Source organism: Chionomys nivalis, chromosome 24 (genome assembly GCF_950005125.1).
Source record: "Chionomys nivalis chromosome 24, mChiNiv1.1, whole genome shotgun sequence".
NCBI classification, from domain to species: domain Eukaryota; kingdom Metazoa; phylum Chordata; class Mammalia; order Rodentia; family Cricetidae; genus Chionomys; species Chionomys nivalis.
Window position 1 is genome coordinate 13,496,138 of NC_080109.1, and position 17,237 is coordinate 13,513,374.

General features: G+C 37.4%; 1 protein-coding gene across 1 annotated transcript in view; it reads right to left on the bottom strand.

The window, feature by feature from the left end:
- Positions 1-17,237, bottom strand: part of Rsrc1 (arginine and serine rich coiled-coil 1) — a 284,228-nt gene that overhangs the window by 53,936 nt on the left and 213,055 nt on the right. Inside the window, exon 7 of the mRNA XM_057756995.1 lies at positions 1,105-1,173. Coding sequence (XP_057612978.1) covers positions 1,105-1,173 — 69 coding nt within the window. The remainder of the gene's footprint in view (positions 1-1,104; positions 1,174-17,237) is intronic.

A 17,237-nucleotide genomic window follows, 5' to 3' on the forward strand; every position in this document is an offset into this window, starting at 1 on the left:
GTTAGGAAACATTATATTTTTCATATTACATTCAACACTAACGTTAAAAACTGCAACTACTAGCATTTCTTATTTTCTAAAAATTGATTAAGACTCCAAGATCTAAATGACTGTGATTAGGCTAAAGCTACTATAAAAATGGTGGACCATAACATGTACTCACTACTTTGTGAGAGACAGAACCACAGATTTTATAAGGTCAGTGTTATCAATTGGTTATACTAATCTGAGTCACATGGAACTTCCGATCCCTTAGACTGCTTTCTGCCCAGTGTTGCATCTACGGGTTCTCCAGGCATACCACACACCTCAGCGAAACCAGAGAGTGTGCTGAACCGCAAATGCTAAGACGCATGCTTCATAGAGCCAAAGGACGTGCATTTGCTAATGGTTTCTGCCACAGGGTTCATTTGCTCAGTGTGTTATAATATTAGTTGATTACAGATAAGAGCAGACAATCAGGATTTCTGCAGGTCAAATCAGGCAAGAATAATATACATAATACTTGTATATGTGGATTTGTTTGAATACATGTCTTTGTAGAGTTCTGCACCAAAGCCTATAGACCTTTCCTACAGGTTGACGCTGTTAGCATTTTAAACTTCCAAACTCAAACATTTATGGTTTTGCTGGATCTCAGATGCTAACCAGAGATGAAAAACACATTTTTTTTGGTACTAGCTGTTATAGTAAAAGATGTGTATGGATTAGAAATTTCAACTTTCTAATTTACTCAATAACATATAAACCAAAACCTGCACTCCGTACATTGTCAGTCTTTCCAATTCTCAGAACGCAGCTCCTCTTATGAGCTTTGAGAAACTGAAGGGTTCACAATGTGCTCTTAGTGTTTGTGTAAGAGTCTGTGTGTGAACATGCTTTCCACAGTGCTGATTGACAGTCATGGGGAAAGTGGTCTCTGCCACTGAGCCACCTCACTGTTCCCACAGGAGGCTTTTAAACAAACCTTTGTGCCAGGCAATGACCACAGTGATGGCATGAAGCCCTGTGAAGGCATTAGACCAAATCCACGGCCTATCCTGAGAATGTAAGCACTGTGCCAAACTGTTACTCTGCAGGGGCTAAAGAATCACATATTCTTACCTTCCTCTTTTCTTCTCTTTGCTTCTTCCTCATTCCTTTCTTTAGCTTTTAGTGCTTCATCAGCTTTTGCTGCAAGAAAACAAGACAATGTCTGCATTTATTTTATGCATACCTTGTAAATGAGAACAGTGGGGAAAGGAAACAGAAATTTAATGTTTATTTCAAGTTTTCAAAAGAAATATGGCAATTAAGATTTAGAGCTATACATTTGTATTCTTCATTCAGAATTTATATCTAGAATATTTACTTATAATTCTTGAGTCTTAGTTCAATATACCCTCTGTACCAAAAGAAAATGAAGATGAGCAATGTGAGGCTAAAGCATAACATACGAATTGGCAAAATAGTTGGTTATTAAAAGCCAGCTGATTGACCAGTGGAACATATCTGCATTAAAGTCTGGAGGATTCAAATTCTATCTTTAAGAAACTTGCAGTATCGGTGTTGCAATATCAGATTAGGTGGAATTTCTCTCTCTCTCTTTCTCATGCACATCATAATAGAGTTTTATTCATGTTATGACAGCATTTGCTAAAAAGGATCTTTTTTCTCTCTAGAACCTCTTCCCTTATTACTTAATTATCTACTAGTTGCTCAACTGCAGGGGTTTTTCAAACACTTTACTACAGATGTTAAAGAAGATTAAAAATATACAGCACAGTAACAAGGGACTATCAATATACTCTGTAAATTAATTAAATTTCTGTTCTAGCACATCATTTATTCCAAAGCATTAACGTCTCAAAGGAGCGATTCTCCTTTATTGCCGTCTTACTGCCTGATGAGTGAACTAAGCGAAAATAAGTCTCTAATAGCATTAGAGTTGATGAAATATTAAGTTAAAAAAGTATTGCCTCGTCAAAAGAAAAAGAATCAGACTATGCCAGCATTAAACTTTGGATCAGCCGTTATCATAATGGTAAGAGCAACTAGAAGCTCTGATTTTAAAAATATACTGCAGTTGTTTCTGCAAAAACATTTCCTATGCAAAATTAATGTATCTTTAGACCTATAAAATCTGGCCTAAAGAAGGAATTTAAAAAAATTCATGTATCATAAAAAAATAATTTTTCTTCAAGCTTGGTTTTCTTCACCATCAACACTGAGACTTTTTCTTAAGGTATAAAGCTCACATAATGGTGTTATGAAGTGCTATATCTAATGACATGGACATCTGTTTCCATTTATAAGGTTTTATATATCCTTAGACTGTGTTTAAATCATGAAACATTAAAACTTTATGTCATTTTACATCATTGCAAAAATCTAGCAAATTAGATAATAAAAACAAACCAGCAGTAACTCTAAAGACTTTTACTTCATTTACACTTTATTCACCCTGGTAGAAGGACAAGGATAATAGAAATTCCATTTAAATTCAATTTTGGTTATATGTGTAATTGTAGATATACCCCTTGAGTCATGTAAAATGCTCGGCTTATGTTTCTTTCAAATTATCCCGCTCAGATTCCCATTCTCCTCCTTACAACCATCTTCAATATGTATTAGCAGAGCTCATTAGACTGAAATTTAATAATGCAAACATCAGGTGCATTTCAAGAGCCTCCATTAACAACGTAAGATGGATTGCTTATATAGAACTCTTGGGCCAACCGGGCACAATTTAAATTCAATAAAGTAGCCTGCCTAAATCTGATTTATCTATTTGACTATGCTGGTTTGTCCTTTCTTACTGATTTGTTGCTATACATGAACAATTCATTGAAATATTGTTTTGTATGTTTTTTTTTTTTTTAAAAAAAACCTGAAAATGGCTCTGGTGCTGTAGTTAAATACTTTGTGTAATTTCATCTTCATACTGCCAATCAAGACTATCAAGTATTTGTGTATGGATGTAAATAAATAACCCTGTGAATTTTATTAAAATAACATAGATAATCTTTTTTTTTCTTAGTATTTGTTAGTTTATTTTAAGCTCTTGGACAGAGCCTGGCTTAAATTTAAAAAGTTTAGTTAGGGGGCTGGAGAGTAGACTCAGCAGTTAAGAGCATTCTGCTCTTACAGAGGACCTAGGTTCCTTTCCCAGTATCCACATGGCAGTTCATAACCGCCTGTAACTCCAGTTAACATGAATAGTCTTAAAAGTACACATCTGAAAATTTTGTCGGTGATCTCTATGTCCTCCACAAGGAATATGAGTGAATCCACTTAGAGAGAATATACATTTAAAGTGAACCATCGGGATAAACTCCTCTTTGATTATAGGGAAGTGTGGAATACATGGTTCTCCCCTAATGCTATTATAATGTAAATGTGGAAAAAAGCAAAACTTCTCTAGTCATTCATTTGATTCACCTGAAACATCTGTATTGTCCAAAGGTAGAAATTCCATTTTATAGATGAAGCCCTGAACACAGCTAGTTGTGCCACACAATTTGACACTAAGGAGCACAAGCACAACCACTCCTGTGATTTACCATCTTCTTTGGCCTCTGTAGTACCATCGACTCCAAAGCGTGTCAATTACTTATAGACTACTTTTCTTGTCCAATCTTCTATATAGTCATCAATTCTTTGGTGCTCCCCAATTTTCCAGGCTTTGTTTCTTGAATATTCAACCTGGAAGTTATGGCTTGAATGACCCCAACAAAATTCATTTTGCATCTAATTCCCACTGTGAGGTTTTAGAAGTAGGATCACAGGATCTCTAAGAGGAGAGTAGGTCGTGAGTGCTGTCTTCTTGATTGGATTCACAAATTAATCTCATGGATGAACCTCTCATAAAAGCCAGGTCTTCTTTATATACCTCTCTTGTCCTGAGTTGCTTGACATGCAATGCCTTTGGACTCCGCACTGTCTCTACCAGCAAGAAAGCCTCAAAAGATGTAGTCCTTTGAGCTTGTACCTTCCAGGATTATGAGCTAAATAAACTTTTACTCTTTATACATTACACAGCCTATGGTATTTAGTTATATATGTACAAGAGCCAAGGTATTGGATAACAATACAACTATTTCCATTCCATGTTTATAAACACCATCATGTCCCTCATTCATTTGTTTTAACAAACAGTTACTCATACTTCTGGCCATTTTCTACTTATTCAGAAGGGTGTTCCTACAAAACAGTATATAAGGCTACTGGTTGTGTCCAAACCTAATGATTTAGAAGCTTGCATCCTTATAGGTAGGTATCACCTCTTCATCCAGTAAAGTCATAGGTGGTGTCTATTCTTAGTTCTTGCAACTTATTAGAGTTTCTTCACTACAAATGACAATAATCTACCAACATCCCTGAGACCCTGGTATTTCCTCAGCTCTACTTATATTTACCTTCAAATTTTTATATCAATCAAGTTTACTAACATTTTGCCTTGGTTCATAAAATAAACTCACCCACTTTTGCTTTAAAGCCTATCCTTCTCGTAGCCTTTGGGCATCAGATGCTCTCTCCTCTAACCTCAACTACAAATACACTCAAGTCTCACGGACGCTACACAGTGCTTACTTTTCTTCCAGCATCGCTACTGCCATCGCGTTTTCAACAGCTGCCTTACCCCCAATTTGCAGTGGTCACAAAAAGTGAAAATTCTTTTATAGTTTAGTTATAGTTTCTCTGTTTTGTAAAATTGGCTGCGGAAACAGCTCAGTGATAAAAGAATTATCTATTATGTGTGAGACCATGAGTAGTATTCCTAGCATCTCAAATAAATGGCTACAGCTTTTCAAAGTACTCTGATACTCTCATAATGTTTCGGCTGCTCTCTTCCTTCTTCACCTTCTGTTGGGGTAGGATATGGAAAGCTCACATTGTTACCTGGAACCTGTTCACAGATAGACTTACCCATGGTCCCTTTCCTAAGCATTAGAGCTACCCATCAGATATTTCAGAATTGTGCTTGTGGTTGAACTGACAATCTTTCCCACGATGTTTCCTAGGTTCTCTTCGCTTAGTATATCCCTCCCTCTCTTTTTAACCAATCATCTAACCTCTCACTCTGCCAGCGTTCTGACACTTCCCTCAAGCCCTATCCTCATGTTGATCACCAGGTCTGTGAGATTAGCTCTAGAACGCCCTCACTCCTGTCCATGTTCAACAGTCACACTCAGATCATCTTTGCTCTCATGTTCCTACTGTATTCTGCTCTTCTAATCCCCTTCCTTCTAGTGCGCCCTGCACATGACCACAAGCGCAAAGAATACATTTACTGCTCTACATCCCCAGACGCACTGCCTCTAGAGAACATAGAAACTCAATAAATGTTGAGCAAATGGTAAAAATACCTCCGAGGAACAATGTTAAAGCATGTGCATGTATAGATTTCTATAAGCATACCATAGGTAAATACCGCTAGAGACATTGAACCCAAGGCCTCACAGCATGCCACTTGAAGCCCTTCCTCCCTCCTTTTCAGGGATCTGCGATCTGGCCTTCTTGAGCTTTTTGTTACACTATCTCTTTGTTCTTGCTAGGGTGCACATTTTGTTTTCTTGCTGAGAAAATTGTAGCCGGAAGTTTTAGCTAAATACCACCCTCTTCTGTGAAACCGTCCCTATCAACAACCTTCAAATCTGTCTGGCAAGGAACTTCTTGTCATATGTCAGCTCATTGCCAAAGTCATGAAGATCTAAAAGCAAGGACGGAAGGGGAGTGAAAATGATTTTGTAATTGCCAGTTTCTTTCCCCAACTACTGGTTGAATTGCGGCCCTAAAGAATGAATCCGCATTACTGATTTCTGTGAAGGGCAGTATTCTTTTTACGACTCGTATCCCCTATGACACACGCACGGAGCACGCACGTGCTGATGGGAGGCAGTCTCACTGTCTCACTGTCTCATCGTCACAGTATATGGCCCAAGACCCCTCAGCATAGTAGCTGTTCAGCAAATGGTTCTAAAACAAAGGAACAAAAAGTACTTTGAAATAAAATATAGATATTATGCTGTTCCTTCAGAAAAAAAATCTTTTAGAACAGAACTAATCGAAGGCTGTTTTACTAGCGTGACAGGGAGCGGAGGAGCAGAAGAGGTAACAGCATAGGGGGACACGACAGGGCATTATTTATTAATAATATGTATTGCCCACAGCAAGTATCAGAGTTTATTCTTATCCTTACTAATTTTATAAAATTTCATTAGTACTATGACTTTTTAGATCAGTTTGCATAGGTCAGATTTTAAATGATTTTAAGAGGTATTTCATATACCTTGTGGGAAAAAATAAATAACGTCAAGAATCAGAAAAGATTGACGGGGTACAAACTAATAACATACTTCCATAAAGAGCCACAATGATATTTCTAGAGAAAATTTTTTCCAAAAGTCTATTAATCTTCATCTAGAAGTTCTTTTGCATATGTAGTTAAATCTTTGATATTGTACCACCACAAATTTACCAGAAATGTTGAGTTCTTAAAACAAACAAAAAAAAATGGAAAGAGATGGGAAGAGATACAAAGAAAAATGATGAGGATATCACTGTTGATCATATTCAGAACACTATGAAGAAGTTTTAGGGAGGTTTTAGTCAGTGGATACCAATCACACTCGTCAGGCCTGGGGCAAATGTCAAGATGGAAATTATGACCGGAACAGCTGAGCAACGGTACCTCCCCTGTATGTGTATAAGGATACAGGCAGTATTTGCCCACAGGCAAAAACAGTGAGTGCAGAGGTGCTGGGGCCTGTGAGGCAAGCGCTGGCTATTACTGACCCTTAAAAGGAATGATAAGCTACTGGTTTGTCCTTATCAACAACACATCTTGCCACTGACAGGAAAAAAATGAAGACAGGTTATAATGAGGTGAAATGTCAGGATTATGGGGGCCGTGAAACAGAATGATGAACAGCCAACCTAGAATCACCACATATTTGAGAAAAATCAGTCCCATGAAACAGAGAAAACAAGAGCAATATAAACAACAATATGCTACAATAATAAAGTCTTGCAATCAGAGTTAATAAAGCAAATGTTCTGGAATCAGAGTAAATAGATAGCATCCTTAGAGTCTGAGATAATACCAACTGTATCTTAGAAATTACATTTTGATCATGAAAACAAAACTCACTGTGAACTCAAGAGTGGAATGAACACAGTTGAAGACTAAAGGAGTACATTAGATTTTATCTATGAAAATTTCCCTGAATGTAGTGGGAAGAATAGAATTTAGACATCCAAGAGGTAGATTATCACCACGATTAAAGCTCGTGTTTACCAAATGCTCACCATGTGCCTGTGCTCACGTATTTGCGCATGATTCAGTTGATTATCAACACAGCTCTGGATGTTTACTGTACTGCCATCCTCATGTTACAGGTGAGAAGCTGAAGCTCAACATCATTGGATGTGCTTTTCAAGGCATGGAGTCAGAGGCATAGAAGAAACCTTTATGTTTACTAAGAGGAGTTCTTGCTAAAAGCAAAGAGGATATGGGGAATAAAAGACTATGGATTTCTCCAGAACTCCTGAAAGGTACAAACAATGGTCAGTTTGTGAAAAAAGGAAAATTAAAACTAGATTTATTTTAAAAAGTTGTTATAAAATTATGAAATATAGAAAATTAAAAAATACCAAGTAGCATCCAAGAATGCCTGGGAGAAGAAGACTATCTACAAAGAAGGAAAAGGCTAGGTTGGTGTCTAGTTGAACTCTTCAAATTACTCCAGACAGAAACCACGGAGGTCATATTCTCTGAGGATATTGAAATAAGAGTGTGGAATTACAAGGCAGAAACTAGAGCTGCAACCCCGACCGAGCCCCTCAGTTATCCACTCAGAGTTACGCTTTAACCCGTCCAAGTGAACTTTTATGCAAAGAGACAAATGACTGCTTGTTAGAAACCATGTCAATTCAAATAAAATGAGTGAGGGTATTATAGAAGAATCAGAAATTATAAAGTAAATGTACCACATTTTCCACAAATAATAATGACATCTTGAAATCTGTAGGCAAATGGATGGAACTAGAAAACATCATATTGAGTGAGGTAACCCAATCCCAGAAAGAAAATTATCATATGCACTCACAGATAACTGCCACAGAAAAATGTTTCAAGACAGAATAACACGTTAGGGCGATGTGTAAGAACAACATCACAGAAACTCAGAATCATCTATGCCATCCTTTGACATGTTTAGATCTTACAGATGTCTTAATTAGGGTTTCTATTGCTGCAAGCACCATGGCCAAAAGCAAGTTGCTTACATTTCAACATATAGTCCACTATTGAAGGAAGTCAGGAGAGGAACTCAAATGGCAGGAACCTGAAGGCAGGAGCTGATGCAGACGCCATGGTGGGATGTGCTGCTTATTGGCTTGCTTCCCGTGGCTTGGTCAGCCTGTTCTCATAGAATCCAGGGCCACTAGCACCCCAGGTGCAAGTGGTGGCAGTACCTGCAGTGGGCTGGGCCCTCTTTTATCAATCACTAATTAACAAAATGGCCTACAGCCTGATCTTACAGAGGCATTTTCTCAACTGAGGTTCCCTCCTCTCAGATGACTATATGCTGTGTCAAGCTGACATAAAACTAGCTAGCACAGCTTGATTAGTCTTCAAAATACATTTGAGAAAATTTCTCGATATTTAATTCTTCCTAGTGCATCTACTACGAATGGCTCATGTTTATTCAGTTTAAATGCTGTTGTGTATTTTAAAACATCAATGTAAGAGACAGACATAAACTAATAGCTGTCATTCAAGGAATTCTAAGTCTGAATATTTTCCACACCAGTTATCATTTGCACAAATGATATTTATTGAACAAATAGGCCCAAGAAAAATAATTTGTCTAAGGTCAGAGATATCAAAATACAGACTGAACCTATAAATTCTAGCTTAATGTTCTTTACACATGACTTCCTGCCAATTTACTAGTCTGGAAGCAAACAGCAAACAAAATTAGACAACAATTAATTGCTTTATACATGCTACTGATTATGGAGACGCTTTTACCTAAGTATATGATACTTAAACACATACAGAGAGAGAGAGAGAGAGAGAGAGAGAGAGAGAGAACTGGGGCAGTTTCCTTTGTGAGAACAATTAGCACAAGCTTATTCATTTCACACACTGATGATGGCATTATAAACCATACCTACAGTTTCTCCTTAAAGGTATTGCTAACTCCTGTGAGTATTTGTGTCTGGTGAAAAAAAAACCCTCAATCTTGAGATGTTCTTCCTCATTTTCCAGAAGGGCATATCTCATCTAACGCTAAAGGATAAGTCACTACTCTATTCAGTACAGTTGTGCTTTGTTGTGCTTCAATAATTCCTATCTCTAAAAGTACGTTCGCTGTTGGAGCTGTATGTAAGCAAATGCCAAGTGCAGGCTCTAGTTTGCCTGCGATCTGCTATGAAAGAGATAATGGCCAAGGCAGAAATGGGGCAAACTTAGCTGTCCGTTTCCTGTCAAGTTTCACACTAAGGGTTAAGGCAGGTGACTGCAATCACCTCTGTCCTGACAGGGTGTCTGTGCATCAATGGAGAAACTCAGAAGCATCTGCAGATAGCCGAAACCTCACTAGCTATGTCAAATCCATTATGGTTTTCACAATGTACACAGCTACTGGCTTTGCATGTTTAAAATGCTGGTTGGAATACCAGCTCCCTCCAAGTACAGAAAAGAAAATATTGAATGAATTTGCTAAACAACAACAAAAAAATGTTCAAAACTGTGAATTTTGGTGATATAATAAAAATGAACTACAGAATTATAATTACTTTCTGTTTCTGAAAAGCACCAGTGTGGAAACAAATATCCAAGTGCAACGTTAATAACGTTCCCTGATTGGAGATGTTTGTTTTCTCGGCAAATTCCCTTCCGTGTACTTCGAAATGCTTTCTAAGAAGAGCCTTTTCTTTTACTATTTTATCCTGTGTCACAGTTTTTTGGACTGCTTCTTACTTCTTATAACCTGAAGTAGGTTTTAAAGCCCATAAAGATTGACTGCAGGTACCTCTTTCCCTCTATCTTTTTTAGGAGAATTTTCTGCCACTCATTAGAAACAGACATCCACGTACCTGCTCCGTGTGACCTAGGAAGCCCACAGGTGTGCTCGGCTACTGCACCTGATGGCTGTCTATTTGTGTTTCTCTCTCGAGGGCATCTGCTGGAATCCACGAGTACTCCAGTTTCTTTCTTTTTTTTTTTTTTTTTTTTTTTTTTTTTTTTTTTTGGTTTTTCGAGACAGGATTTCTCTGTGGTTTTGGAGCCTGTCCTGGGAGCTCTTGTAGACCAGGCTGGTCTCGAACTCACAGAGATCCACCTGCCTCTGCCTCCCGAGTGCTGGGAATAAAGGCGTGCGCCACCACTGCCCGGCGAGTACTCCAGTTTCAAGGATGGCATAAAAACAAACCATCTACTAGTTAAGATATTCATCTGTATTCATGTTGATAGATGGTACTGTCTTATTTTTTCAAATGTGTGATGTCCTATAGCTTCCTGACCATTTATCTATCTTCTTATGACTCTTTCTACAAAGCCTCTATTTGAGAAAATGAAAAAAACTGTTTAACCATAGTAACTGTCATCTACTAAAATACAGAAACGGGGCTGGAGAGATGGCTCAGCGGTTAAGAACATTGCCTGCTCTTCCAAAGGTCCTGAGTTCAACTCCCAGCAACCACATGGTGGCTCCCAACCATCTGTAATGAGGTCTGGTGCCCTCTTCTGGCCTGCAGGCATACACACAGACAGAATATTGTATACGTAATAAATAAAAAAAATATAAAAAAATTTAAAATATAGAAACAAGTTAAAAAAATGAAAACAATTCAATAGTGACAATATGTATCTACTACTGTGATATCTTGGAAAAGGCAGTTTTAGATTTTATTTATTTATTTAGTGCAGAGTCTGGTACGGAGACTGAGAACAGCTTCATCATCTGTGTCTCTTTGCCTTTGGAAACCCATCCCCTTGCCATTTGTCTAGAGTCAGTCGGCCACCAGCACAACCCCACTCCGTGAGAAATGTTTCAGTATTTTAGAAAACTGTAATTGGAGCTATGCAATTACTAGCTTTGAAAAGAATCTTATCCCAGATCCCAAGGAGAGATTGCTAATGCGTCCTCTTTTTAGTAACTCCAGCACCCTATAAATCCATGTTTAAAAAGTAAGTAACTACAGGTAAGCTGTCATTATAAATGAGGAATAAAGCACAGAAACAACAATTAACAACATGTTTAGAAATAAAGAATAAGAAAAAACCTTTTAAGACACTTCAAACTATTTTTGTTATTTTCTGTCTACGCATGGCAGGAGTGCATGGCACTGTCACGGCGGCACCCGTGGCCGTCATAGGGCAACTCTGAACTCTCCTGGGTTCTGGGGCAGCACTTGGGCCTTCAGGTTCCTGAGCCATCCTGCCAGCTAGTTACCACAGTTATGCGACATATATTGTCTTAAACTTTATTTTTTTCCTATCACCAAAAAGGTTGCCTCTTTGAAAAATTATATATTTTTTTCATAGCTTCAATATCCAAAAGGAAACAGAAACACAGGCAGGCCTGCTAGGTGCCATTGAGTGCTAAGCAACTTCAGATACAGTGATTTTTTGTATAATCCTCAACAAATTTCTGAGATGGTAATAAAGGTTTTCTACTTAATCAATGAGTGAATTAGTCATCAAAAGTATGTCTGCTGCTATTTTTATTACAGTGACTTTTAAAAACTTCACAGAAATGACCAATCTAATTTGTTTTCATTTACTTGTTGGTAAAGTTTAATTATGAAGACAACTTGATCACAGATAAATGGAATCCAAAAATAGATATGAAAGGAAGAAATCTGTGGTGAAAGACTAAGCTATTGATCAATATTTTAAAGATGACTTTTTATAGAGATATTCAATGGTCAGTATTTAAGAGTATGCCACAATTTTTGTTGCCTTAACTTGAGAAATTCATCTTTTTTATTTTATTTTTTTGAGAAATTCATCTTTTAAGTCAGAACAATGGCTGAATTCCAGTGCTGTAACACACATATCTATTCCAAAAATGCTAATACTTCTGAGAGATTACAGCTCTCCACTGCCAAGGCTACAGATTTTTCCCAGCAGAGCTCTGGTCTGCTCTAATTTAATCTTACTAAAAGTACATTTTAATGCACATTTTATACACCATATTTTATACATGACACCTTGATAGAAGAACTGTACCCTGACTGTACCACTTGGAATGACTCTGTTATCAAGAACACTACAAAAACAAACGAACAAAGAATACAATCTTGTTGGGTGACAGAAACTAGCACGCTGGAGGTGAGAGCGGGTTTGGGAATGATCTGAAATCCCTACTCCTGGAGGTGTGAGAACTAGACACACAATGGGGAATGATCTGAAATCCCTACTCCTTTAGGTGTGTGAACTAGACACACAATGGGGAATGAGTTGCTAAATCTCTAGGGTGAACAGTAAAGTGGATCAACACATAATCTTAACTGGTTTATTTTGAAAAGGCATGTTCTATTGTTTCATATGATAGCTGAATTAAAAACAACAGTGGTCATTTATGATAACAGAAACAAGGAAAGAAAGGTTTGTATTTCTGAAAAAAAATTAGTCATGACTGAGGCAATTAAATTCAGTCCCAAACAGAATTGAATACAAACAAGTTGTTGATCATGGACAGAATTAACCAAGAACATTTTTATGTTGACAATAAATAAGAAATATATAAGCAAATTTAAAAGCATTTCTATTATAGGCAACTTTTTTGCCAGCAAGAAAATGTACTTCATTAAAAAAACACTATATATAAAAGCACACAGGCTTTTAGCATCCATTAAGTTGTTTTAATGATAAAAGATATTTAAATCTACATATTTTATAGATAAATATATCAAACAGGAGAAATCCTTAATTGGGAAATGGAAAGATTACTCTTTCAAAGTTTCTCTTTTATTTCAACACTATGTTATGGAGTTCAAACGAGGAAATTATAAAATCATAATGTAACAACAGAATCAGGAGAACAATAAAAGGATCACAGTGGTAACTGTCTGGGGCTGTGGCAGTGACGATGTCCTCCCAACTAGATGCACAAGCCATCACTTCTGTATTAAAGGACACCACTTTTGTTTCTGCATCTCAACACTAACCAGGCTATTTTTATACCCTCTAGTTTCTTAGTTGAAGTTTTAAGTGGGGTTCATTTGTTGACTAAATTTAGGGCAGTAGATACCCTACTTCAGCTATGAGCATCACATGGTGATCCTGTCCAGGCACAGAACCCTGGCCCAAGGTAGATAAGATTTTTTCTTTATTTCAAATTAATCAATTTGAATCTTTGGTTGCCCAAATGATCTAAAATGATTTGCCTATATCAGCTTCCCAAGTATATGCAGACACAGAATGATATCTTTGTGGACCATTTAACAAAATTGAATTTATAAACGTAGAATTTAAAATATACTTTATCTCAGTAGGAGTTGTGTACATCTGAAAACTCAAGAGATACTTAGAAGAATGACTTAAAATTTGTTAAGAAAAAAAGAAAAAGAAAAACAACATTATCTTGTGTTGCTTATTCTGAAGTCCAATTTAATTTATTCTATGAGAGAATTAGTGTATATGGTAATTCTGATGTATATGGATTTGGATTATTAGCTAATACAAGGTTAATTTTGTAAGTGTTTCTTTATCATGCTAGGGATACAATCCAGGGGCTTTGAGAACACTTGATAAAATGTCTTGCATGAAGCTACATTTCTAGCACTAGTTTTTCGAGACAGGGTTTCTCTCTATGTAGCTTTGGAATCTGTTCTGGAACTTGCTCTGAACTCAGACAGATCCACCTGCCTCTGTCTCCCAAGTGATGGGATTAAAGGTGTGCAACAACACTGCCCTGCTCAAGCACTAATTTTTATCAATAGTTAATTTGTATTTGAAAACAATGTGTAATCTTTAATCTTGAGTTTTAATCCTGTAGTGCCCATGGGAACAAAGTTACTAATTTTCGTTGCCTTTTTATACCTCCCATTGGAGTGACAGGAACCACAGTTTGCCAGCATTCTATCGATATTTATCCCATATGCGTTAAGGAAATATTATCAGATACATACAAGTTATATTAGTCTATTTTATTTCTGCATTGTGCAGTTCTGTATTTTAGCTACTCCGCAGCTGCTGCTGATGTTGCTGATCTACTAGGACTGATTAGGAGCTGGCCAGAGTACTTGGAGGAAGTACCATCTCCCAGTCGGAGTCATGTGATATGGTGGCTGATACTCTGGCTCCAGCATATTTTTCACAAGGACTGACTGAGACCACACTGGTGGACTCTGACTGTTGTAGACTGCTTCAGGGTGCCTAGCCAGTGTTATGCACGAGAATCTTATACACCACTTGTTGAATATGAAGTTATTTGTTATGGCATAAAAGAAGATTAACTTGAATTATGAAGAGATTTAAGAATTAGATACATATCAAATACAGCCAATAAGTACTGAAGAAGGAGGTTAGCACTTTATTGAAATAAACCAAATTAAAATAATCTGTAAATGGAAAGTATGTTTTATATTTATTTCATTTTACGCATATGAGTATTTGCTAGCCTGTATGTCTGTGCACCATGATGTGCCTGGTGCCCACAAAGGTCAGAAGAGGGCTCTGTATCTGCCGGAACTGGAGTTACAGACGAATGTTAGCCACTGTGTACGTGTATGCTGGAATTCCACCCAGATTCTCTGCAAGAGCAAAAAGTGCTCCGAATCACTTAGCCATCTCTCCAGGCCCTGCCAACTCTCTTTCATTCCCCCCTCCGTCACCTTCCCTTCCTTCCTTGGAATGAAGAATTCAAAAGCCACATTTTGTGTCAATTAAACACGTCTTATTAAGTAAATCTGAAGTGGGGGAGTCTTCCCGACTGCAAACCGGGCAGCACTTTCAACTTCTCTCCTTGTAGGACATGTAAAGAAAACTAAAGGCAAAAAACTACCAGAGGGAGATGACAGGGGCCTTTTTCTTTTTATTCTGCCAAGACAATATGAAATTTCAAAACCAGTTTTAGCAGCTGTGGCCTTCACTCAGCCCTCATCACCTGCATACAGCCCACTGTTCAACAGCACACACAGGAGGACTCAATGAATGTGCCAAGAAGAGGGCATGTCATAAACTAGACTTAGAGGAGCAGAGCCGAGAGTCACTGAGACTGCTTTCCGGGCGGGGTGTTGTTGATCAAATGCAGGGCGTCTAGGTGAGCACTCTGCCACCGAACCCCGGCTGCACAGTACTTATTTGTTGGCCTGCTGTGTCACTTCACCCTCCTGGTCTGAAGGCACTTGGTTAATTTAGATGATTCTTCTCAAGGTAGGAACAGTTTTACGTTCTCATTGTAGGCCCAGTAAAGAAGCCATCCCCTATCCTCCCACAAAAGTAATTCTCTAACTATGGTCAGAAAACCTATGAGAGATTCCACCTGGTGCTTCCTGAAACTCCAGCCAGCCGTCTAGTTCGCTGTCCCAGACCATTTACACCTCAAACACCAAAAATGGACTTTAGTGCATACGCCGCCATGCTTCTTCACAGTTCTGCGCCTTTCTGTAGCTTAAGTTTAAGAGACTTTACTTTCTAATTCATGGCAGAGTCTGTGGCTGTTACAGCATCTGACTTGAAGCTCATCATATTACACTGTAATTACCTAATGTTTTTTTCTTACTTGCTTTTGCACCCTCAAAACATAGTCCAGTAAAATGAATGGCCCTTCATCAATCCTTATAAAACAATTTTCAATTCTCAAAAGAAGAAATGAACTGTAATAGTTGAAAAAAATGTATAGCTTCAAAACAGCAGAACAGTAGTTATTTATACTAGTTTTGGTAACACATAAGACACTTCCCTGGTACTTTGGTAGAATAATATTTATATCAGATATCTATCATAAGGTTTTCAGACATGAAAGCAGATGGACAGACATAACACACATGTGCACATGAATACACACACACACACACACACACACAGTGAGACAGAGAAACACACACAGAGAAAAGATAACTCTTAGAATATGACATTGGTCACATTACTTATTAAGAAAATGATCACAGTTGGGCTATTATGCGATACTTCGAGGCACTATAGTAGAGAGACTCTGCAAGCCGGTTAAGTTCACTTGGACACCGGCTTCAGAGCTGCTGAATTAAATAACATAGTTTATGCTACATACTCAGAACAAAACAAAGCTCATAATAAACGTAACGTAAAAGCCACATATCATTTTTACATAAGATCTACATTATCTACATATTTTACAGGTGCTAACATTTAGATAAGTAATCACTCATAGAAAAATACATGTCTCTTGTACTGTTTACAATATAACCTATACACTTTAAAACCCAACAACACGCTTTTTAGTATTGATATTTTAAGAAGCAATGTATATATAATGCGTACTTCAAGTGGTTTCTCTGATATTTCTAGGAAATATTACAGACTGCAAAGCAGGCACACTCTAACTAAAGGAAGGCTTGAAGACAACTATAAAAATTTTGTGTGTGTCCCTGTATGTGTATAGATATGTAGAGCACCAGGAAATATCTTTTCTTTAATGGTACACACACACACACACACACACACACACACACACACACACACACTTTTCTTTTCAGTCCCTGTAAGAACTACACATTTAGCTCTGGGTTCCATAGTTACTATATGTATAGTCATAATACTCTATGATTTTGTGGTTCAGATGTCTACTAGCCTACACATGTTTTTCTCTATCAGTGGAGTCAATGCAAATCTTTCATTAGGCCGCAGATTATTTCTCTAATAGCAACTGAACGTTTTTATTCCCACCCTACTGATAACTTCTTGCAGTCAGGTATCTTCCTGATTTTAGTATAGAATCAGACATGGTTCATTTGCTCTTTAATGAACGTTTATTGAACTAAATAGATGGCCGTGGAGAATGGTAATATAGGGAATATTTGATTCTGTTCATGTTAACTAAACCCTGAACCCAGAACACTAGGACGGAAAGGGTGATCTGAGACTATCTTGGAAAATCATGTTAAATATATACTTTATTCTGCTTATACATACTCACATTAAAAACATGAAGCTGGTATAGCTGTACTGAACTTTCAATTACAAGATCATGCCAAACTATAAATCAGTTGGATTTTGAATTTCTACGTAACAGTATTGTGCTTTTATGTAGCACAAATTA